This window comes from Cryptotermes secundus, unplaced genomic scaffold (genome assembly GCF_002891405.2).
Source record: "Cryptotermes secundus unplaced genomic scaffold, Csec_1.0 scaffold681, whole genome shotgun sequence".
In the NCBI taxonomy this organism is placed as follows: domain Eukaryota; kingdom Metazoa; phylum Arthropoda; class Insecta; order Blattodea; family Kalotermitidae; genus Cryptotermes; species Cryptotermes secundus.
In genome coordinates this window covers 32,443-56,380 of record NW_019737395.1, presented here as the reverse complement: position 1 = coordinate 56,380, position 23,938 = coordinate 32,443, and the positions used below count along the sequence as shown (strand labels likewise).

Genomic DNA, 23,938 nt, shown 5'->3' with positions numbered 1-23,938 from the left:
CAATCAAAGCTTCTCATCTTACATAATGATATACCTGTGATTTGTTTCTAGGTGTTGACGCTGCAGCATCAGCAAAAGCTGTCTGTGGCCCTGCATCGTGTTTGAAACACAAGCCAAAAAAGGAATAAGAAGATTTCTCAATGAAGTGAATACATGTAATTCCAAAATTTGTGATTGTTTTACAACATAATTAGTTTTAAATTTAAGGAAAACAGTATACTACACTACTATATATTTAATTTATATACATATAGAAGTGTTATTGCATAATGTTATATTTTAGCATCCTGTTGCACTGATTCACGTTCATGATGTATATTTGTACCAAACGTCTTACAGTGCACACAATTTCACATTTCTCTTCACTACATGTTTCGGCACTAATGTGCCATCTTCAGGTGTGGTTTTATTTACATCAAACCATTGCACTGTATGCCATCATGTCTCCTTTATAAAATGATTAAAATGTAAATTTGTCATGTATAATGATAAAATTTATATATTAAAACTTTTCAAGANGAAAAGTTTTAATATATAAATTTTATTATTATACATGACAAATTTACATTTTAATCATTTTATAAAGGAGACATGATGGCATACAGTGCAATGGTTTGATGTAAATAAAACCACACCTGAAGATGGCACATTAGTGCCGAAACATGTAGTGAAGAGAAATGTGAAATTGTGTGCACTGTAAGACGGTTGGTACAAATACACATCACGAACGTGTTATTGCATATTTAATTTACTTGTTGTTTTGTGAATATGTTTCATGGAAAAGCCACACCTGATTTTGTTGTAATTAAAGATATAAATTAGAAACAATGAAAATAACATGCTAATTTTGTAATTTCTTCGCAAAAGTAATACCAGAGAGATATTTTTTGATTAAAGATGTAAATTAGAAGCATTGGACATAACATGCATTTGGTACTGGCCTTTGGATTCCAACAGGTACTGTGTCATGGATAAGTTACATCATATTGAGCAACTTGACCTTGACCTCCTTGACAATAGGTGTTTGAAGTGTGAAAATGGCTAGTCACCCTTTTAAAAGCATGTTCAGGAATATGGGTTTGCTGAAGAAATATGTCAGAATAAATGCGTAAGTCATGAAGATAATATACATCCTAAGCTATTCATTTATTTTATTTGTGCCCAGTTACATGTGTGTAATGTGTATGTAGTATGATAGAGAAACATAACCCTACTTTAATGAATTGTAGTTCTTTGTTTACTGTAAATCTGTGTCTATAATTATGAGTAAAATATATTATTGTCTTATTTTATGCATATAATCATTGAAAAAAATATAACCAACCTGTATCTTGCATGACAGAAGTGCAAGTACATTTTGCAGTGACAGCATAAATGTCCAAATCAGTGGACAGATTTCTGCAGAGGAGCTCACTATAGCAGAAGGTGAGTGAAATGCGAATATTCACAGGGCTTTTCGTGAGTATAATGTACCTATTAATACAATAAATGGTGAAGTGTCTCAGTCTTATTTCACTGCTATAAACAGGCCTGCAAGTTCAGCTTTCAGAACAAGTTCAATGCAACCAAAGTATGAAAATAGGTGTTTACACATGGATCACATTTTGTTACTTTGTAAACAGACAGACAGTTCTATCATTCAAGCAGTGAGGCTCAAACATAAGTTTCTTTTGGGATTACTGGGTTTTCAGAATTTGTCCATTGGCCGGTATTCTAAAAAATAGAAAACACAACATTTCAGAAACTGGATCTGTTTCCATCGTCAGGTGAGGGTAGAGACAACTATTCTGTTGGGTCCATTAGAAGGAATGATTGAGGTTAACTCTTTCTAAGGGACCCAACAGAATAATCGTCTCTCCCCTCGCTTGAGGATGGAAACAGCTCTGGTTTCTGAAATATTGTGTTTTATGGGTTTTAGAATGCTGGATGATGAACGAAGTCCAAACACCCAGTAATTCTGAGTGTTACATCCATCATCAGGACATTTTAGAATCTATAAGTTTCTTTCCTTTTATATGCTTAGGGCTTAATTTTACATGGTCAGTTTGTTTGGCCAATTACTGCAACAGATACATTTCTTAATCTCAAATTATAGTATAGGAGTAACCAATAAAACTGCACAAAATAACCACATGGCTTTGAATCTGAAAATAATATGTGGCCATTTCTTTGCACAAAATAGCTACATGATTTTGAGTCTGAAAATAATGTGAACAGATGTGTCCTTATGTGTGTCTATGGCTAGTAAAAGTATGGCTGACAAGTAAATAGTATGCCTGTTGTTCATTATATGAATTTTGTTGTGTTTTTAATTATGCAAGCTATTGACATTTCTTCAAAGGTGTGCCCTGATTTCTTGAGCCATGTGGTTTGTGATCTTGAATAGTTTCGCATGTCTGTTGTTTAGTATTCTGTCAACATGTCAAGCCTATACAGTTTTATATTTTGAAATTTTGTCTAATATGGCTACTGTTTTTAATTCTCTTAGTATCCTTTCACTTCTCTTATAGTTTATCCACAAAGCAGAGCCCTAGAGAAACTAACACTCACTTATTAGTCAGGACATTCCCTCTCTTTTATTGAACCTGAATGTTTATCACTTTGTTCACAAGGTCCTACTATTGGGGGGGTCTCCTTACCCAGTTGAATCCAGTCCACTTCCTTAAAAGATATTTCTTATTATCCTGCTATCTATGCCCATGCCTCCCATGGTCTGTTTTCATTAGGTTTTCCAACTAAAAATTTTGTATTAATTTCTTGTCACATTAATAACATAAAAGGTAAAGAAGAAAAGGGTCAAGTTTTCTCTGTGCTAAATTCATTAACCACCACACCATGAAGATATATTGGAGAGTGGAGGTATAGCTCCACTATTCTTGACCTCAACATTGGATGGAAGTGAGTGGCCAGCTTCATATCCCAGCCACTTAATCCCCAGTGAATGAGCCTTTGGTAGGAGGCTGGGTGGGCCTCAGAGCAGATCTGGACATTTTAGAAAAGAGAAAATCTCTTGCCCCTGTTTCATCAGGTCTAGCCTGTAGCCCATTGCTATACTGACTGAACTGTTCTGGCAGTAATATGAAAATGCTGAACCTCAGAACCTTTGGCATCAGTGAGTGGGTGAATCATGGCCTATTGATGATATATCATTCCCTGTTTTTGATTTGTTCCTATTTTACTTCACTCTCTGTGTATTACTAGAAGCCATTTTGTTCATTTCAAATTGATCATTTCTAATTTTAATAAATAGATAATCTGTAAATTTATCTTCTTCTATTAACTCTATGTATATTATCATAGGTCATTGCATCTGTAATTATTGGCAATAAATAATGGGAAATGATGTGATAATTTGGATTCTCATGGCAGTAGCTAATTATTATTATCTCCCAGGATGTGACACCATATTGTTCTTAGATAGATACCAGCATTTGAAGACAGTATTCTTAATTGGAAACGAACTTTTGTTTGCCTAATTTTTTACATAATTATATTTCCCATTGCCCCAAAAGTTTATAAACTATAGTAAAGGAACTGTTGTTTTAATCTGAATAAGCATGGTTGGTTAATAGAGGCACCAGTGTCATCTCTAACCATTTTAGTATTATTCCTGTAGTGCAAGAACGGCTGATCAATTGTATGGGCATAGACAGAGGTTACAAACCACTTCAGAGTTCCAGAAGTCATCTGTTGTCATTATTGCCAACTTCCCAAGCAGATCTGCCACCTCGTAAAATGAGCGTAAGTCTGTATTCCACATTATTAGAGAAAAGAAATTACTCTTGGGTTATATAAACACTTCTGTGGCCATTTCAGGTGCTGTTAAGAATATTAGGCCTACAGCTGATCTGGCATAGAATATTCCTTAACCAGAACAAGTATTTTTTTTTTAATTTTTCCTTCAACAAAGAGCACAAAATTATTGCATAATAGGCAATAATGTCCGCCTGTCTGAATATTTAATATTCAGAATCATGCAGTAGATTATGTTGAAACTTGATTTAGAAGTCTGCACCAAAAGCTGCGGGGTGAATTTAATTTTGCTCTTAAGTGTTGCTATGTAACCCATAATTTACATTAACATAAAATTGATGTTCACTGAAATTTTTCTCAAAAATGGCCCATTGCACAAAAAACTGGAACTTGACACATAACATAGATCTTGTTACGATACACAGCTTTTATTTGGTGCACTCTGTGATGTCAGATATTGAAGTAATTGCTAGGAGAAATCATTCATGCCCTTGCAGTGTTATAAATAGCATGATGAGCCTTAGAGCAATGTATTTACAAAACTTGTCTCTGTGCTTAATGAAGCACCACATCATGAAGGTGTGTAGGGGAGTCAAGGTATAGCACCACATATTTATAACTTTAGCACTAGATGGAGGTGTGTGGTCAGCTCATGCCCTGGCTGCTTAATTCCCAGTAGAGATTCCCTGGTACCTACTTAATAGGAGGCTGGGTGGGTCCCAGAATCAGTCCAGATGCTATGGCGAAGAGACAGATCTCTGCCTCTGCTGGGATTGAACCCTTGTTTCCCAGTCATCCAGCCCATGAACTGTTCCATGTACTGACTGATCTATATTTGTGATACTTGATTTTAATCAGTGGTAAATGAACAGCAATGTGGTATGCAGAATTGTAAAGAATGCGTTTTAAATACTTCATATTCAAGAAGGCATGCATCTTTACACTTCTGTTCAAGTAATGAATTGATATGTAGTTTTGAGGAATTAATGTGTTGTCAGATACGTGCTTTATTTGCTCTTTGTATAGGACAGCTTTGCAAGTGTCATCATTCCTTTGAAAGATGATGTTTTGCTTCAAGAGAAATATGTTGCTTCTGAAGGTTATGTAAGACTGGGCAGGTTGCTAGAAGATATGGACATATTTGCAGGTGAATATCAAATGATTACTTGTGGTTTGTGAAGAAATATAAACTAACAGTAATTTCAAACACTGATTGGAAATGAAGTCATTAAAAAATTTAGTGGTAAGAAACTTTAGGACTTTTACACAGGTTTTTGTCGAAATCAAGTAGAAACTGCATGTCTTCCAAATTTCCAATTTTACAGTATGCTAACTGTAATGATGTTTCGATTTTTATGTGATACATTCAGAAGTATATATTTTTTGTTGTGCACATTGATGTTTTTCTTTTGAATGTTACAGTATGGAGTAGCAAAGACTTTAAAGAAGGCATAACAATCAAATTAAGAAATTACAGTTTTGCATGTAATTAAAGGAAACTGGAACTGATGTTTTGAATTGGATCCAAAAACTCTACTGCAGTATTTCCACATAACTTTTAATAGCTGTGTGTGTTTTACATATTAGGAAGGTTACAGAGTTAATTTTGTATCATCTTTGTTTTGATTTATATTAGGTTCACATGAGGAAACTGAAGAATTAGAATTTATACATATCAGCCATGACACTTCAGTCAGTTCTATGATGTTTCAGAAACACCGACTTACAAACACAAGTTTTTTTTTTTCCTTTGCCCTAACTGACACCAGAATGATTTTCTATGTAACGGTTTTACTGTAAGGAATGGCTTGATATAAATAAAGTTTGGCATTATTAACTAAAGAACCGAGATTAACGGCCATGGGGATCCATTGTGCTGTCCATGTGACACCCTCTATCCACATAAGTTGGCACTAACTTTGCAGACAAGCGGCGGTTGCTCGGATGGTATAGTTCACTTTTGGACTACAGGCCACGGATTTTGTTTTTTGTTTTGTTATTATTAACTAAATAGTGATGAGTCATGATTGAACAGAAATAAACAAGTACTGTACCTTGAATCTGTCATATGAGTGTGATGCAGTTGTCCTGCTTTACAAATATTATATCTTTGAGTTTTTCTGTGGTTCATTCCTCATCAGCAAGAACATTACATACCATGTTAAGTGGGTAATATGTCAGTGTGACATGGCACATTCTCAGGTTTGGGATGGATTTCTTTGTCTATGATTTATTTAATGACACTGTCAATAGTTCACACTGTATATCCTCAAATAATAGAATGATTGATGAATAATGAAATGGAAAGGATGTGGTAGGAAACAGTCATGATCAGTTTTAAGCTACTGTTCTGGAATTTGCTTGGAAGGACCAAGGAAAGTCATGAAAACCTTGGTCAGGATGACAGAGACTTGAACTCGTGACCTCCCAAATATGAAGCAGGAGTTCTAGCCACTTGATCACGATATTTGTTGTTGACTAAGGACAAGGACTTCACATATGGCAGTAGCTGCAAATATATTGAATAAACGGCCATGAACAGTGGAAGAATGGTTGTTCTCCAACTTGAGGGTGGGGGTGGGAGTGGGGGCTGACAACATCCCACTGCAGAAGCCAACATGTTATGCCCACAGTGGGTTCTTGTGACACAGTAATGTACTTTCAAGTTCTGTAAATTTGGGGAGTTTCATGACTAGTTAAGCAAGTGTTAGCTTCCCAAGTAAAGATCTCTTCCATGGTATTAGTTTAGGGGCGGGGGTGTGTGGAAGAGCTATGTGTGTGTGTCATTTTGTAACATAACATTTTTGTTATTCTTAATTGAGAAAATGATCCTGATGAGCTGTGGCATTAGTTTCCACATTTTTTTTATATATATTCAGAATTAATAGCTTTGTCTCTTGTAACGGTTTTCTATATTTATAACTGTTTTCCTTATTAGTAATATCAAAAGTTACTTCACCATATTGTGACATGATGACTGAAAAATCATCTCCTGCTAGGCAACAGCTCAGTAAACAAGTGGGCCATCGCTAGGCAGTGGCTCACTTACACATGATGCAACAGTGGAGGAACTGTTGGAGGCAGTGTCTTCTTTGGTCTGTCTCAAAGCTTTATAGTGAGGGCCATTGGGAAAAGTTAGCCAGTTATGGGTAACAGTCCATGAACTGCAGTTGAGAGTTTATTTGCAAGCCATTTGCTCTCCAACAAAGACTTGAGCATGGAACTATAAGAAACTTCATTGTTAACAGCTGTAACCTAGTGATGCATAGTGAAGACTGTAAACCAAGCAATGACTACTGAAGACGTAACAGACTGAGACCTAGTATGTGCATTAGTGATAGTACTGTAATTATTTGTAGTTACGAGTTGTAAATGTTCAATAAATCGAATTTTCAATTCAAACCCTATGTCTGGTCACTAACACAATACAGCTGGGATTAATTGGATTGGTTGGATTGATTTGACTGGATTCCATGTGACAGATAATCATGGCAGCATTTGAATGTCTTAGTAGCCATTATGGAAAAGCTGAGAGCTGAAAAGAATGCTGGCCTAGAAGGAATGAAGGCCACGATGAGTGTCAGCTGAGAAGTGATAGAGGCTATTTTAGAAAAGATGGAGGCCTGCTGGAAATGAAGAGGGCCTGGTTCAAAAAGACAGAGGCATATCCAGAAAGAATGGAAGCCAATCAGGAGGAGTTAAGAGGCCGTGATGACAGATACATACCCAGAAAAGATAGAGCCATAGTGGAGCACCATCAGTAGGTACCACACACAGATGCCACACACCTTCATACCGCCGTACAGGGCTGGGCTTCCGATGTTCTACAGAGACCCTAAAGGAGCTATGTATGAAGAGACTGTTGGGACACTTGAGGACCAACTTAGGGACCAGGGTCTGGTTGCAAGGTACAAGAATCAGCTGAAAAGACGGACCCATGACGATGGTGAATCCCTGCTGGATTTTGCCACTGCCATCAAATATTTGACACCCTGTGCCTTTCCTGCACTATGTGAGGACCACGTTAGTAAGGGAGCAGACAAGGCAGTCGTAGACAGCATAAGAGGCTCAGGCATAAAACAGCAGTTACTTCAGGGAGGCCCTCAGCCAGACCCTAGATCTGGAAGTCAGAAAGCCGGCAGTCAGGCTCCAGAAAATGAGGGACAGGGCATTGTGGAGGAGCCACCCCCCTCCCAAATGAAAGAGGAGACTACTGACAGCTTATATGCCAGTGCTTTGGCAGCATCAGCGACTCTTGAAATTTTTGTTCCCACAAAATGGAAGAAGAAACATTAGAGCCAGCAGGGTGTTAAGGTGCCATTCATGAGGCTGATTACAGATATCACAATCATGTTCCCTAAGAGAAGAAGAAATTGTAATATGTCTGTAGGCTAGTCAGAATGAGCAGCCTTAATGAGACAGCAATGTAACATGAACGCCAGGAACCTAAATGCATGTGCCCATGATAACACATATGCACACAACAGTAGAAGAATTTGGAAATGATGTTTTCTGTGTGGTACATGCCAAGGCTATTTAACAAGAACCATTTGAGAACCAAAAGGTGTGAGTGCTGATGGCTCCCAGAGCCATGAGACAGTAAAGTACAATTTAACTACAGTTGAAGGGAATTTAGAAGACAGATGAATAGCTGAAGTGTTGACGACGTTTTTTCATTTGTGTAATTGTAAAAGAACACCAATAAAATCAATTCATCTGCTCTAGAACCCATTATTTTCATCATGCATACCCCCGCACATGACAGAATCATAGGCAATTGACTGGGTGGTGCTGAAAAGTAGCAGTTTCTTTGGCCTTTAGATAATACAATATAACACTGTATTGTAAGCATTTTATATAATATGCAGTTGATTTGTTGAAACTGAAAATTAATGGTGCTTAAATATTTACAGTATGGATAGCACAGAAACATATACAAAATCCAAAGCAGAAGCCTGAAGACAATACACCCTATGTAATTGTCACAGTTCTTGTGGATCAAATTTCTTTTACATCCTATAAAGCTCAGGTATGTTGGTTTTGTTTTATTTGTCCATGGTCCTGGTAAGATTATGGTCTTTTGGAATGTGACAATGTGTTTGGTGAGTAGGTACAAATTTTTGAAATAAAATGTTCCATTTTGAAGATGGATGCAGATGTTGGTGCTTCCTCATTGTCGCATTCCAGAAGACCACAATCTTAATATTTACTGCTCTGAGTCCTTGTATATTAATATTCATGTAGGTTTACTTCTGACAATGTTAGGTAGCCTTGTAGTAATATTATTCATACTTCTCAGTGGAGTATGTGATGCTGGAGTCTTAGATTATGTGATAATACAGTACTTTCATATATGGAAGTTACATAGTTTTGAATTACATGGAAAGATGATTATAAAGTCAGAGCAAGTGATAATTTTGAAGGAACTGGTTATAACATATTTCAGTTTATTTTCCCAACATATTTGTGGAAAGACTGATGAAAGCCACAGAAATTCTCAGGACAGTTAATAATCTAGCTGAGATTTGAAACTGGTACCTCCTGAATATAAGCCTTTCATTGTTGTTGTCATTGTCGTCATTGCTGCTGCTGCTACTACTACTACTTCCTCCTCCTCCTCCTCCTCCAGGAGTGGGATGAGACAGGGTCCCATGCACATTAAAAGGCCCTATGATGGATGAGTATGGAGCATTGAGGGAATGATAATTGGCAGGAGAAATCCAGGATCAGGAGCAGGATATGCTTTGTGTAATTAAGGGGAAAACATGAAAACATGACTGAGTGCCATTTTGTCCATCACAGATTCCAGTGCTCTTTTATCCTTGTGTTCCAGTTTCAATATGTACTATATAACCTCTGCAGTTGGAAAAGTATTGGTAAATAACCTAGGAGCCAATCTGTCATGATTATCTTTGCATATGAATTAAATTCATATCATTTTTGATTCTGAGTTAGTCATGCTGTAGTACTTGTATTCCTGTTCTAGCATGATGCTAATATTCGTCTCAGTGGTCATGTGTCCTGGGTTGGTAGTTCTTCTATGGAGATAGTTGTGTGGCTGGAGCAATTTGCCCATGGTCATTGGGAGAAAATGACAAGGGCTCTCTTCTTGATGGCTGCTCGCAATTCTACAAATGACAGTCCAGCTCTTGTTAATTCTCTGGTCCCAGAAAATGAGAAGGAGAAAGAGATTTTGATGGGTGGAGAGAGTAAGGATATAAATTTAATGTTACTGAGAGTCACGTAAAATAAATTTGTGTTATAAATATTTTGTGGTTCTGATTTGTTTCCTCCTGCAAGTTCAGTGACTTCTTTATATCATTATTTTATCAATTATTTTTTATTTTCAAGAGATGCAGCCTTTCAGGTTTCATTATATTCAGAAAACTGGTATGTAACTGTTGCTGAGATGTAATTTTGGCATTCAGGACTTAGCTGCAACATATTTTAAAACTGTTCCAGTGTTTTGGCATGTATTACACTTGCTGTCTTCAGGGTAAATGACACAGAAAGAGGAAGTGAGCTAATTGTAAATCTCATAATGGAAGTGAAGAAGGGTGGAGCATGGTGCTATGCAATCAGAAGGGGCCACTGCACCATAGCTCAAGCAGTTAGTCGCTTGCTTCCCACCACGGCAGCCCAGGTTTGATCCTGGGTCTGGTCAAGTTGGATTTGTGGTGGACAAAGTGGCGCTGGGCCGGGTTTTCTCCGAATACTTTGGTTTCCCCTGCCAATCTTCATTCCACCAAATTCTCCATCATCATAATCACCCGGGGCAGGTACAATAGGCCAATCAGTGGCCACCGTGCTGAGTGGACCCAGCTAGACTCCACCCCCCACTAGCAAATTTAAATTTTAATCAGAAGGGGTCATATCCCCCCCTCACTTCTACTCCTTCCACCTCATTCACCCTAAAGATGATGACTGCAGTGTATGCCAAAATGTTGGAACAGCTTCAGTGTACATTGGAATTAAACTCCAAAAGCTGTGAAAACTCAAGGTCAAAAACAGCTGCTGGTATATGCTCATTTGGCATGCTAAACCTCAGATCCATAGTTTTATGTTAAAAAAAAAATTTTTCCTCTTTGCCACCAGACAAATAATAATCAATTTTCAATAAATTTAAGCTTAATGACGGATTTTTTATTATGGCTTTTAACAGTTCCTTGTGCAGCCAGAACTTGGATTTATGGGTGGTTACAAATTCAGAATAACAGACAGTGAGGGGGTTGATTGAGAGGTGTGTTACTTCTGTTCCAAGAATATGCAGTATCTGTGCACTTTGTCCAAGTCTCTCTGTTTTATATTACCTCCTCCACTTTCCCAACTCTCTGCAAATTCTATCATTGAAACAAAATGAAGAAGAAACTTGAGAGACATCAGTTGACTTCATATGAGGACACTGGAGCTTAAGAAAAAGAATATGTTTGGGTTGCAGTCAGTATTTTTAGGCCAGTTAGTATAATCAGCCTTAACAGACTCTACTTGTTAAGTTTTGCCTTCTAAAATATACCATGAAGTTTCAGTTAGTTACTGTTTTTTTGCCAGTAGTTGGCATTAAACAATATTCAGAATTAATGTGTGATCTTATAGGAGATATGTAATAAAATGCTAAAAGCATGACAGATGATTTAGAGATCTGAGATACTCATGTCGAGGAATGTTAAGATTGTGATCTCTTCAGGTGTGAAATTTTGTAGTTCCCTAGCTAGGCGCCAAACTAGAACTGCAAGAAACAGGGAACCATGCTGTAGTCTCTTCAGGAAGGAGATGGAGCTGAGCTGCTTGCTTTGCATAATCCAGAGAGATTCAAATCTGTTGAAGATATGGAGAGTAGTCATGCTGTGGAGGATCACTACATGAAATTTGAGGTTTTGAAGGTGCTGAATATTAAGATTGTGGTCTCTTAGAATATGACAGTGTGTAGTCTGGTAGATATGTACCTATTTGTCAGATTACACAATATATAATGTCTGTAAATTACATCTTAATAGAAAATTATCACAGCCTTTTGGGTATTTAAGATTCAGTCTTCTTGTATGTGACACTGTAGTCCATTAGATGGTTATCAAAATTTTGGAAGAAAACCTGCCTTCCCATCTTCAGTGGGATATGGAGGCAGCAGATTCCTTCAGAACAATGGTACATATCTACCATACTACACAGTGTGACATACCAAAAGACTGCCGGTCTTATATCCACCAGCATGAAAACCTCAAACCTCATGTTCTCTTTTGTTATAATCTGTGTTGTTCACACTGCATTTGTGTGTGTACATGCATATTTATGTATGTGAGGGGAAAAGAGGAGGAATGACTAATTACTACTAGATTAAAAACTGATATGTCAAATATTTATTTATTTTTCATGGGTTATTTTATGATTTTCTTCAGTAGTTGTGCTATGTATCATTGAATGGCAGGATGACTGATGAATTGTAAAGGTTCTGAATGAAAGCAGTTTTGCTTAATTGAGGTGCTGTCTTGAAATTTTTTTTTGGAGGGACTAAGGAAAACCACAATAAACTTCAGTCAGTACATTCAGTGTCTTGCAACTGAGGTTCAAACTTAACACCTGTTGAATGCAAGTCTAGAGTGTCTGTTTGGTTTGAATATATACAAAATGACATTTGTAATGATATCTTTACAGGCAGGAAGAAACGTCGAATTCAGTTCCAACAGCAATCACTGCTAAAAGTTGTGCCAAATACAGAAGAACAAAAAGTTATTCATAATACATTTTTACAGACTGTAGATGTAAGAGATCCGACTATTCACAAACGTGTGTTGCCACCTAATAGTATGTGGATGGATGAAGTATCATACAGCAGTATAATCTTTGGCCAACCTGAGGTAATCAGTCAAGAGTGAAATGCTTGTTATTTTCATGCATATGTACTGTGCTCTAAAATAATGTACCATTCTTTTCACAGCAGTCTTTACATTTATTGCATTGCATCTTATATAGTTTGCATAGTTTATTTTGCTTTGTTTGGATGACATATCTTGGTAATAAGTTTGCCATAAAAGAATATTTCATAAAATTTCTCTCAAGTGGCTTAACATAAGGAAAATGTTCTGTAATTTTATTTCAAATTTTTAAATTTTGGTAATTACCTAATGAGATACCGCCTCTGTGGTCTAGTGGCCAGAGTTCCTGGCTACAGATCCAAAGGTCCACGTTCAGTTCCTGGCGCTACCAGATTTTTTGAGAAGTAGTGGGTCTGGAACAGGAACCACTCAGCCTTGTGAGGATAACTGGGGAGCTGTTTCAAGGAAATAGCGGCTCTGGTCTAGAAAACCGAAATTAACTACTGTGGGGATTTGTTGTGCTGACTGTGTGACACCCTTTAGCTGCTAAAGTTTGCACTAACTTCGCCGACAAGTGGCAGTTGCTCAGTATAGTTCGCTTGCAGACTAAAGCCACAGAGTTTTTGTTTTTGATACACAGAAAAATTTATGTACTGTTGCTCTCAAAAGCACTTTGTCCATTCATTTCTTTTTACTGTAACTTTTGTTATACATTTCCATTTGGTGCTAAGTATGGATCAAACACGCAAGGTAATGTGACAAGTATATCAGAGTTACTGTTATAAGTTACCCCTGGGCTTGAGCAGTAAACCATGAATGTGTGTCATGGGAGTGGGGGTAAAACTCTACATATTCTCTTAGCCTCAGACTTACCTGGAGGTGAGAGGTTACCTTGATGGTCCTGCCACTTTACACTCAGGGAAAGAGCATCCATTCCCATTGGATAGGAAGTTGGGTGAACCCCAGAACTGATCTTAATGTGGTGGTGAGGAGACAAGTCATTACTCCTACTGGGAATTAAACTCCGGTCATGTGGCCCTTAGCCATTCATTTTACTAACTGAGCCATCCAAGTTCTCAGTTACAACTGTTCTACTTCATGAACCTTTATTGGCCTCCCATTGCACTACTGGAACAGTGGATCTCCATGGTCCAGCTAACTGGGCATTGCATTTATTCAATACCAATGCTGTTACCCCAAGTTAAAATCTGGTCACCAGCCTTGTGGTACTAGGGGATTTTTACTGTTCTTGAGGAAATTTTTATCTCATACTGTTCTCCCAGATGAATATTTGGAAAAATGGATTCCTTTCCTCTGATCACATTTTCCATCCTTGTGCTCCCAATAGGATGTGAGGATCATAACCTTCAGTTGTGAAGTGTTGGTTTTTTAAATTCAGTTGCTGTTAATGTCAGAACAGATGTAATGTGCATCAGAGCTGAATGGTTGTCACAGAACATAAAGTAGAGGTACAGTACTCATCCGTATCAAATTTTCTGTATAATAGGTCATTCCTTTTTTCTAGCATCGAAATCTTCACAACAAAATATTTGGTGGCTTTTTGATGAGGAATGCATTGGAGCTGTCATTGTTGGCTGGTAATTTATACAGGTATGATGAGCAGTTTCATAGTTACTTTTAATAATAACCCAGGTTAAATTATTATATTGTAGAACTTCAGACACATATGTTATGCTATTCAAAGTATACATGATACACAAGGGAGGAAACGTCAGAGACAGATGCCAGTACCAGTCCAACATTATGGAAGTGATACAGGGATATGGACTAAAGCAAATCAAAATACCATACAGACAAATGAAATGAGGTTCCTTAGGCAGGCAGCTGGGCATATTATAATAGACCATAAATTAAATAATGAGAGAACTAGAAATGTTTGATTTCATTGGATGAGTAACATCCAGAACAGAATGGATCATCCTTGAAGCATGCAAAATTCCAGAATCCCAAAACAAATTTACTGTTTATCAACCCATTGAAAGGAGAGACTTGGGGCAACTATTAACGCAATGAACAGGTGATTTTAAGACTGGAATAAGCCAAATAGCTTTCCAGTCACGGTAGCCGAGCGGTCTAAGGCATGCACTGTCTTCACTCGCTCGGAAGCTGGGATCGTGGGTTCGAATCCCACTTAGGGCATGGATGTTTGTGTGCGTTTTACTGTGTTTGTCTACAGGTAGAGGCCTTGCGATGAGCTGATCACTCACCCAAGGAGTCCTACCGAATGTGTAAGATCTAGTAAACTGAAGTGAAACAGAGAGTTTCATGGAGGTAGGCCTAGGCCCAAATTGGGGCTGTAGCGCCACAGAAAAAAAAAGCCAAATAGCTTAAGCCTTAATTGTTGATAATGATAAATAAACAGTTTATTTTTTTACAGTATACACTGAAGTTCAGTGAAATGAGGACTATTTAATTTACATTCTGATAATAGAGGATTGTTATCAACACTGGAATGGGAGTATTTATTCTTTGACCTCTTCATACAAATGAATTGTAAATAATACCAATTTTATCTATAACTGCAAGATCATCTTAAACTGATTCACATTATTCAGAAAACATTTTATGCCACTTTGATATTTAACTTTTAGATATGTACTTTTCACGATTTGAAAAGTCTCTGTATCTGTTATCTAAATGCATGCTGAAGTTTATTGCAAATTGCACTTGTTCAGCAATTCACTTGTTATAGCAATTATGATTGCAAAATAAAGAAATGAATGAATGAATGAATGAATGAATTTGTGTTGTAACTGTAGATGTGTTACGCGATACCTTACTTCAAGAGCCATACAGCTGGGCTCTGAAGAATGTGGCTGAGCTGAATGTATATATGACACATAATGACATGTTACAACTTGTATGAAAGCAATATGCAGCCTAAATAGATGAGATTAAATAAGTTATCTATCTTATCTATTTAAGATATTCTGTGCAATGTTGTGGTCATGTAGTTAACATTCCTGCTTCATGTTACACTGTTATGAGATTCAGGTGTTAACCCACAGACTGGCTATTGTGACTGAGGTTTTTGTGGTGTTTCTCAGTATCTACTGACAGCTGCTGTGATAGTATTTTAAATTATGCCATAATGTCTTGTACATCCTTTCAAATGCATTATTATCCTATCATTTGATCCTGGATAGTCTGAGTTACTAATAGGATCATTAAGTAAACCATTAATAAATGCATTAAAAACATTCCTCAAATTCATCTGATTACCTTGGATAATTGACTATTATATGCCATTACTTTTTCCTTGATTTCAGTAAATACCACCCTGAGCTCCTCCATATCAGTGACATCAGCTTCCGGAAGCCTGTCAATGTTGGATCATTTATCAATATGCATGCACATGTAAGTTCAGATTTTTTATGTTCAGATTTTTAATCTCCGCAAATATATATATATATATATAAGGCACTGTTTATAGCAAGCAACTCAAAATTATGTTTTAATCCACATCTGTATTTTTAATTTGTATATTTCAAGGCCTCAATACGTTTCTTGGCCGATCATATTAAGTATATCTGAGAGAAGAATGTCTTGGATACATGGTATAGATGTTTCTAAAATGTACATGTTATATTATACAGAATTTTTATTAAGCTTCTCTGATTGTGCGCAAAGTGCAACTAATTATGTTCTGTTGAAGTATTTTACTTACATTTATTGAATTATTGGAGCATTATATGTTTGTCATTGATTTAAATAATCACCAGTATAAAACATTACCTAGTAGATGTGTGCCAGCAAAGCTACTTCCCAAGGTAATACAGTTGTGCCATCCATCCACCTGCTGTCTTCTTGATGTATAACACATTGCTTCTAAGAATCAGACTGGTGTCATGCATACATGAAATTCACCTTTTTTGATGACAACTTAAAAGTTTCCATTTGCCCATTCATAATCAAGGTAAAATGTCAGGTCAGTAGGCCAAACTTCTGCTTCATATCTGGGAGGCCCCACGTTCAAATTCTTGCCTGTAGACTGGCTGTTGTGATTGAGGTATTCTGTGCTTTACATCAGTCTCCACAGGCAAATGTTGGGTCAGAACTCCAAATTATTTCATGACCACTTCCTTCCAAATCTTTTTGAATTCGTTGTTCCCAAGCAATCTTATTGTTCAACAATTTTATTAGCTTTCAGCCACTGACAGTATAAGCTCTATATAAGTATAATGACCACTTCTGTGGTCTAGTGGTCAGAGTTCCTGGCTACAGATCCAGAGGTCCCGGGTTCGATTCCCGGCGCTACCAGATTTTCTGAGAAGTGGTGGGTCTGGAATGGGGTCCACTCAGCCTTGTGAGGATAATTAAGGAGCTGTTTCAAGGAAATGTGGGCTCCAGTCTAGAAAACCAAAATTAATAGCCATGGGGATTTGTTGTGCTGACCACATGACACCCTCTATCCGCTTAAGTTGGCACTATTCTTTTTATTGCTAGTGGGGTGGGACTAAGTCCCTTGTACCAGCCCCAGATGATAGGTGAAGGTGATTGTGGAGCAATTGGTGGAATGAAGATTGGCAGGGGAAACCGAAATACTCAGAGAAAACCTGCCCCAGCACCCCTTTGTCCACCACAAATCCCACTTGACCAGACCCGGGATCGAACCCGGGCCGTGGCAGTGAGAAGCCAGCGACTAACCGCTTGAGCTATGGCACAGCCGAAAGTTGGCACTAACTTCACCGACAAGCAGTGGTTGCTTGGTTGATATAATTCTCTTGCAGACTAAAGCTGCAGAGTTTAGTTTTTTAGTTTATATACTCGTAAGTATAATAAGCTACATCATTATGTAACAGACAACTGATCAGTTTATTTGATATTTTATTAGCTGAGAATGTACAACTGAAATCACTTACTGCAAGCTATAAAGAAAACTGCTATATAGTTTAGGTAGGTACTAATGTTTCAGAGGAACCTGCTTCCTCCATCTTCAAGGTAGAGGAGTGAAGATAATACCTGGAAAGTGGTGTATACTGAGAAGAATTGATTGTTACTTATGTTCTGTAAGGTGGTATATTGTGAGCAGAACTGATTGTTGTTTATGTTCTGGTAGGTGGTGTGTACTATGAAAAACTGATTATTGTTTGTTTTCTAGAAGGTAGTGCTTGCTTAATATAATTTATTGTTACTTACATTCTGATATGTGTTGTATACTGAGCAGAACTGATTATTACTTATGTCCTGGAAGGTGGTGTATACTGAGCAGAACTTCATACAGATCACAGTATTTGCAGATGTTATTGACCCTGTCAGCAGTCAAACTGTGACAACCAATTCCTTCCAGTTTACTTACAAAACTCCTGCAGATGTTGTGAGAATCATACCACGATCATATAGTGGTAAGTGAATACAATAATATTTCAATTTGGTGTTTGAAACATTTAAACGCTTACCATTTGGAATAGAGTATACCAAATCTACCAGTACTGTGTGGCTGGTGGCTGGATTTTAATACAGGGGAAGGAAGACAGTATTAATATTGTCAAATGCAACATTTGGCTAGCTGGACCACATATGTGCACTGCTGCAGTATTAAATTGCCCAGTCACATTATTGCACATTATTCACATGTTCGCATACTTTTGCTGATTTTCAAATGATAAATAATATTCTGAAGTCACACAACTTTTGGGGGTTTTAGTTTTGATCCTACTTTACTTATTTTTAAAAAATAAGAAAGGATTATGAGCTCACCTTGCTGTCTGTATGTTTGTATGTTTGTGTGCTCCCCCTGACTCCTGAAAGCAAGAATAGAGGAGCAAGAAGAGGCTACTGTTGCTAGGCAACAGAAAAGCTGTAGGATATAGTGTTTTTATGTGGTCTATGTTATGTGAGATACTCAGTTTATAGTGAAAGGAAAATATGCATTTAGTTCTTCCCAGAATTTCTTTATACTTAATGCTGAAAATATGGTAACAGTAAATTAAAACAAAATAACATTTCTTTATTATAAACAGCCAGCGATTTTTGATGAATTGAGTTCATTCAGGATGTTTACTGTCTTGTCTAATGTAAATTGGTAACATTTCAAGAGATTTTAAATCCTCATGGCATGCAAGAACTAAAGCAGAAACATGTTGTTTTGACTTTGTATTGAGTTTCTCTAAGAGCTTTCCTCATGCAACAAGCAGATTCATGTAAGAAGTACGCTCAGTTCCCAGTACATGCCAGATAATGGGGAGTTTACTGTACAGAACACAATCTTCTACAGTTGAGTGCTTCTTTTGGATTTATTTCTACCAACAAGTTTAAATCAAGACCAACAATTAGATCCACATACAAAATAGTACTTATAACTGAAATAATTTTTACATTATGTATATTGTTTATGCATATCACTTTGTAATATAAATTAATGTGAACTACACTCTATTTCACCTAAAGATAGATTGATCTCTGGTTTATTATAATGCATAATTTTTCTTTGTATTACAGATGCTATGTTGTACATTGATGGAAGGCGTAATTTCCAGCATGTCATGGGTTTGGGATAGATAGTATAGCCTTAATTTTATCTTTAGAACAGTATTACTAACTGAATTAGCCATGAAAATACCAATACAGCTTGAAATATTTTTATCTTCTGCTGTCTAAAAATTGGGTTGAAAGCTGTGTAGAAATGTTATGAAAAAGGTACAGTTGATTACTTACTCTGAAGGAGTGTTTTATAAATACACATTTATGAGGCCATGATAACATACTAATATTTGATACTGCAGAGCAGCACATTTACAAATTCTGCACCAACTTCTGTTTTTGTATTTATTTATATAGATTAGTTGTGTTGCAGAGCATGGACACTAGGATTGAAAGCATTAGCATGCTTTTTTTCTTGTAAACCTGTTCAAAGAAGCATGGTTTTGCATAAAGGCACAGCCTTATTTAGGGATATGTATGTATGGCGCTTACTAGCATGCTCTTGTGGATACAGTACTGAACCTTCAGATTACATAAAAGACAGAACATTTTTGTAGACTAGTTGAATAAGTATTAGCTTTGCAAGAAGTACAAGTACTTTCCTTCATGAAATTATTTGTGGTGCTTACATATTGATTGGTCTTATACTAAAGCTTAATTAACTATTAACATGGAAATTTATTTATTATGACTTTTTCTTAAGTTTTAAATAACTTCATTAGTTCATTCTTCATGGACATCTCGATTTTATGTGTTTTTTTTTTATTTCAAAGTATGTGTCTGGCCAAAAGAGAATGAAATTCAAACAATATTGTCACATATCTGGGGTTTGCATGCTGATAAGACTGGTTTTGGATTTGATGATCGAATTTATTGGACCTTTGTACAACTGGTTACAACAGTTCTCAAATCACTATCTGACACACTCTCGTCTTCTTCCAACTGGACACTCAATGGGAACTATTCTGACTTCCAACTAAACTCCTCCACTACTCTGTTGTACTCCCTCTCTGAACTGTGACTGACTGTGCCATCTTATAACTCCTTGGCACAGACCCCAGAGAAAACATCATCTTCTGTTGTTAAGAATGCATGTTTATTGGTCTATTACCTACCAATGGATGTCCTGTTGTTGAGAGCTTATGCTTCGGGAATGTGTTCACTCATGAAAACCAGGCCAGAAAGTGATCAGCTACAGACAGCACAGTGCATCTACAGCATTTGCTGTGGATGTGGCAGATGTTACATTGGCAGAACACACAGACCTCTAGCCGTGCGGCTCCATGAACACAGGCACCATCTCTAACAGGATCTTCTAGAAAGATCAAAATTAGCCCAACATGCCTATGAAGAGGGTCATAGAGTAGGCTGGGATGATGCTAGGATATTGGAAATTGAAAGTAACAGCAGGTATAAAAAAATATAAGGAATTGGCCCATATAGCATGCTTAACCAATCCAATCAGCCAACCCAATTTGGACATTTCTCCCAGCTGGACCCTCCGCATCAGTAATGAGGTTTCCAACTCCCAAAGAAGATCTGTATGATGTGACAGATTCTTCATGGGTTTCCATAAATTTTTAGTCTAAGTGTTCAGGTTTTTCTCCAAAGATGACACTGGTGGTAGGTACTACTTGTCTTCAAAATTTGTTTCCATTTCTTTGCATTGGTGCTCATGCTCTTGGCTTTGTTGGTTATGTTTCTAGCATAAATTTTTACCTCTTTCTCTATCCCAGCCCCAAGCATGTGTGTGCTTTATCACAGTTTTTATTATGTATTTTCTTGTTATCTCCCACCAAATGAGCCTGGTCTCAAGTGATTAAATAGCTGTGTAAATCTGATATGGGTTGTTGATGGGTTCAAATTAGCTCTTTCTAAGGGGTCTAACTGAGTATGTCTTGAAGAAAGCAGTCTTCTGGGATTTGGCACCGTGTATATGTGGTGTTAACCGACGTTTCGGAGGAACGTATCGCCTCCATCTTCAGGGTAGAAGAAAAAATATAAGAAATCTGCAAGCGAAGAGACCGTGAGAACCGGTAAAAGCAGACTGTCTTCTCCCCCCCCCCTTCCCCTTCACCTGAGGATGGAAACAAATCCAGTTTCTGTTTTCTATTCTCTAGAATACTGGAAGATGGAAAAAGTCCAAAAACCCAGTAATTCTGTGTGTTATATACGATCATCAGATTCCTTTAGGATCTACCTCTCATCCCCCCATACATTGAGGCCATTATAGTAGATGTTAGTTGAATCTGTGTTTGTGTTACAGCATATGTATCTGAAATCTTACACCCATAAATCATCTGTGTCACCTAAGAATGCTCACATACAAGAACTAAAATGAGAATATGTTGTTTTGACATTTTATTGGGTCTGTGTGAGTGTTTTACTAATGCAACCATCAGATTCATGTCACCACCAAATCCCCTTCCCTGTGCATACCAGATAACGCAGAGTTTATAGCAAGTGTCATGTAACTTCGAACAAGGCCAAGAGTAACCTTGATTGCTTAGAAGAAAAATTTCAGACAAGGGGGTGGGTTCGAGAGTGTGAGAAGCGACAGGGGGCCAGTTGTTTGTAAGGCACCCTCGAAGCAGGTTATACTTACAGTTTTTCTATCATCTGTTTAAAAATATCAGTTTCTTTGTGCGCTAAATCGTACATAATGAGTAAGAAATTAGGTCAGGGTATATGTGTACACTCAATTTTAATTTTAATTTTCAAAGTATAAATTAGTAATATACATTAAACATATTTTTCTTTGCATGATGAGTGACAATGTATTTGTATTATTGTAATAGGTTCTTTGAAAAGAGAATAGGGTAGTTTCAATGAAACACGAGGGGTCGGTGAAAGTGAAAGAACGAGTGTTAAGAAACTCCTCCCACCACAAGCTATGCGCAGGATTTGACTAGGAATGCGGGGCCTTGTTTGAAGTTACATGACACTGTCTATACTGTGTGCGCATGCGTACTTGTGCATACGCATGCGCTCGCTCACTCTGCTCTTGGATTTGTAGCTTTGATTGTTGGTTTACAGATGACAACACTGTATCCATTGTTTTGTATTATATTAAACCAGAACACAATTAATAAATGTCACTCTTTAACAGAGAATAAATTGAATGGCCAAGTGACATGAAATGTTATATATACACTTGTAATCCTATTAACAGTTGCTATTGAAGTGTTTGGGTGGAATGTACCCTACAAGCCAATTACTTGTATTTAAAACCATATATATTTTTACATACCTATTATGTTATGGATTGAGAGCTGGGATTGCGTAGTCAGTATAGTGACTGGCTATGGACTGGAAGACCTAGGGGTCAGAGTTCGAGTCCTGGTAGGGGCTAGAGTGGCTCAGGGGTCCATGCAACCTCTGATCTAATGGGGTCCAGGAGCGTTTTCCCTGGGGGGTAAAGCGGCCGGGGCGTGAAACCGAGCACTCATCTCCAGCTAGTGCTGAGGTCAAGAAAATATGGATCTATACATCTACTCTTCCAGACACTGTCATGGAGTGGTGCTTAATTACTTGAGCACAAGACAACTTTACCTTCTATTATGTTACGGACATTGAGGTTATGGAACTTCACTCTTACAAACGTGATAAATCATGGCATAAAAGGTTTGACAGCGATCGTAAGATTGCCCTTACTAAAATTTGGGGTAAGTATTATACTTTTCTGAGACAGAATTCAAAATAATAATAAATTCAGCCAAAACTGCTTTGTTTTAATTAAATTGTTTTGTTCTAAAATTCAGATTGCATATATGTACATGTCAGTGATGTCAATGATTTATGGGAATGGTTAGTAGTGAGATTGCTATTCCCATCTTATTTTATATTTTACAGTGTGTTAGCCTTATTTAAGATGCCTGGAAAGAGACCATCAAGTTCAAGTGAAAGTAGTGCACCAAAAGACCATGAAAGGGAATGTGAGAGCCTAGCACAATGTTAGTCAATCAGCGTTGATCACAGCAGTGCCAATGCCCACTGGGTCAAGTGTCATTAATGACAGCATATAAAAATATGTACCTCCGATGCACTAGTCAATCTGTTGGAGCTGCTCTTACCTCAAGACAGCTCACCTGGAGCGCACACAGCAACAGTGAGTCTCCAAGCGTCAATGCCATCAGCTGACTTCACTCTAGGTCACCTAGATCCACTGGGGGGTCCACCGACAGTGCATACATGCCAGGATGAATAATAAAAGTGCATAATTGTAGTTGAAAATTGATATCTGCATTAAATAAAGGTGTAAAACCAGGAAAAAATATAATTTTCTAAAGAAATATACAGTGCTGTAATTCAGGATGTTCCTCATATTATTAAACTGTACAGGAAACGTGAAAAAATTGTACATCCATGGTCATACATTTGTGCCACAAATACACTAATTTGATGCCTAAAATTATATATTTCTGATCCACTTACAAAAAGAATGTATTGTATATCATGTAGAAATATCTTTTATAGTAGATGTGCATATTGTTCAAAAATATTTGTTCTCACAGCAATAAATTCACAAAACAAGTGTATTACAAACAAACCCTTACCTTGTTGCAAGTAGGCAAGGTTTGATATGTGAAATTATATTGTTCAGTTGTATTTCAAGAAATTGTGCCAAGCGAAACTTATCACAACAGAGACAAATACATACGCTAATCACAAAGCACCCAAGAAGAGGAGTACTATCTTCCGAGGTACTATAATGCCACATAAAGTTGTCACTGTGCTTACCTAAGTAAACACTACGCCATGAAGGCGTAAGGAGGAGTGGATGTATACATCCACGTTTTCTTTACCTTGACACTATTTGGGGGTGAGTGGTCAAGATTTTTCTCTTCCCCAAGTCTTCCAGACCGGCTCTGAGGCGCACCCAGCCTCCTATCCAATGAGTACTGGTTGCTCTTACTTCGGGGGTAAAGCGG

General features: G+C 37.3%; 2 protein-coding genes and 1 long non-coding RNA gene across 5 annotated transcripts in view; 2 read left to right on the top strand and 1 right to left on the bottom strand.

The window, feature by feature from the left end:
- LOC111870355 (coiled-coil domain-containing protein 39) overlaps positions 1 to 295 on the top strand; it is a 37,257-nt gene extending 36,962 nt beyond the window's left edge. For 2 of the 3 annotated variants that reach the window (XM_033753806.1, XM_023862568.2), the window contains one exon: positions 52 to 295. In XM_033753806.1, the coding sequence (XP_033609697.1) occupies positions 52 to 128 (77 nt within the window). In that variant the 3' untranslated portion in view covers positions 129 to 295. The remainder of the gene's footprint in view (positions 1 to 51) is intronic. The other variant, XR_004513647.1, reaches the window with a different exon arrangement.
- Positions 296 to 685: 390 nt separating this feature from the next.
- On the top strand, positions 686 to 19,113 carry LOC111870353 (acyl-coenzyme A thioesterase 9, mitochondrial). The gene is made up of 11 exons (XM_033753807.1): positions 686 to 1,108; positions 1,343 to 1,425; positions 3,617 to 3,741; positions 4,780 to 4,900; positions 8,667 to 8,782; positions 9,740 to 9,962; positions 12,403 to 12,605; positions 14,089 to 14,174; positions 15,854 to 15,941; positions 17,779 to 17,929; positions 19,026 to 19,113. The coding sequence occupies exons 1-11, from the start codon at positions 1,038 to 1,040 to the stop codon at positions 19,082 to 19,084; spliced, it is 1,326 nt and encodes a 441-aa protein (XP_033609698.1). The 5' UTR covers positions 686 to 1,037; the 3' UTR covers positions 19,085 to 19,113.
- A 52-nt stretch (positions 19,114 to 19,165) lies between these two features.
- Positions 19,166 to 23,788, bottom strand: LOC117282777. Its single transcript, XR_004513648.1, has 2 exons — positions 23,081 to 23,788; positions 19,166 to 20,322 (listed from the first exon to the last, which is right to left on the bottom strand). It is a non-coding gene; the product is annotated as an uncharacterized LOC117282777 (long non-coding RNA).
- Between the last annotated feature and the right edge of the window lie 150 nt (positions 23,789 to 23,938).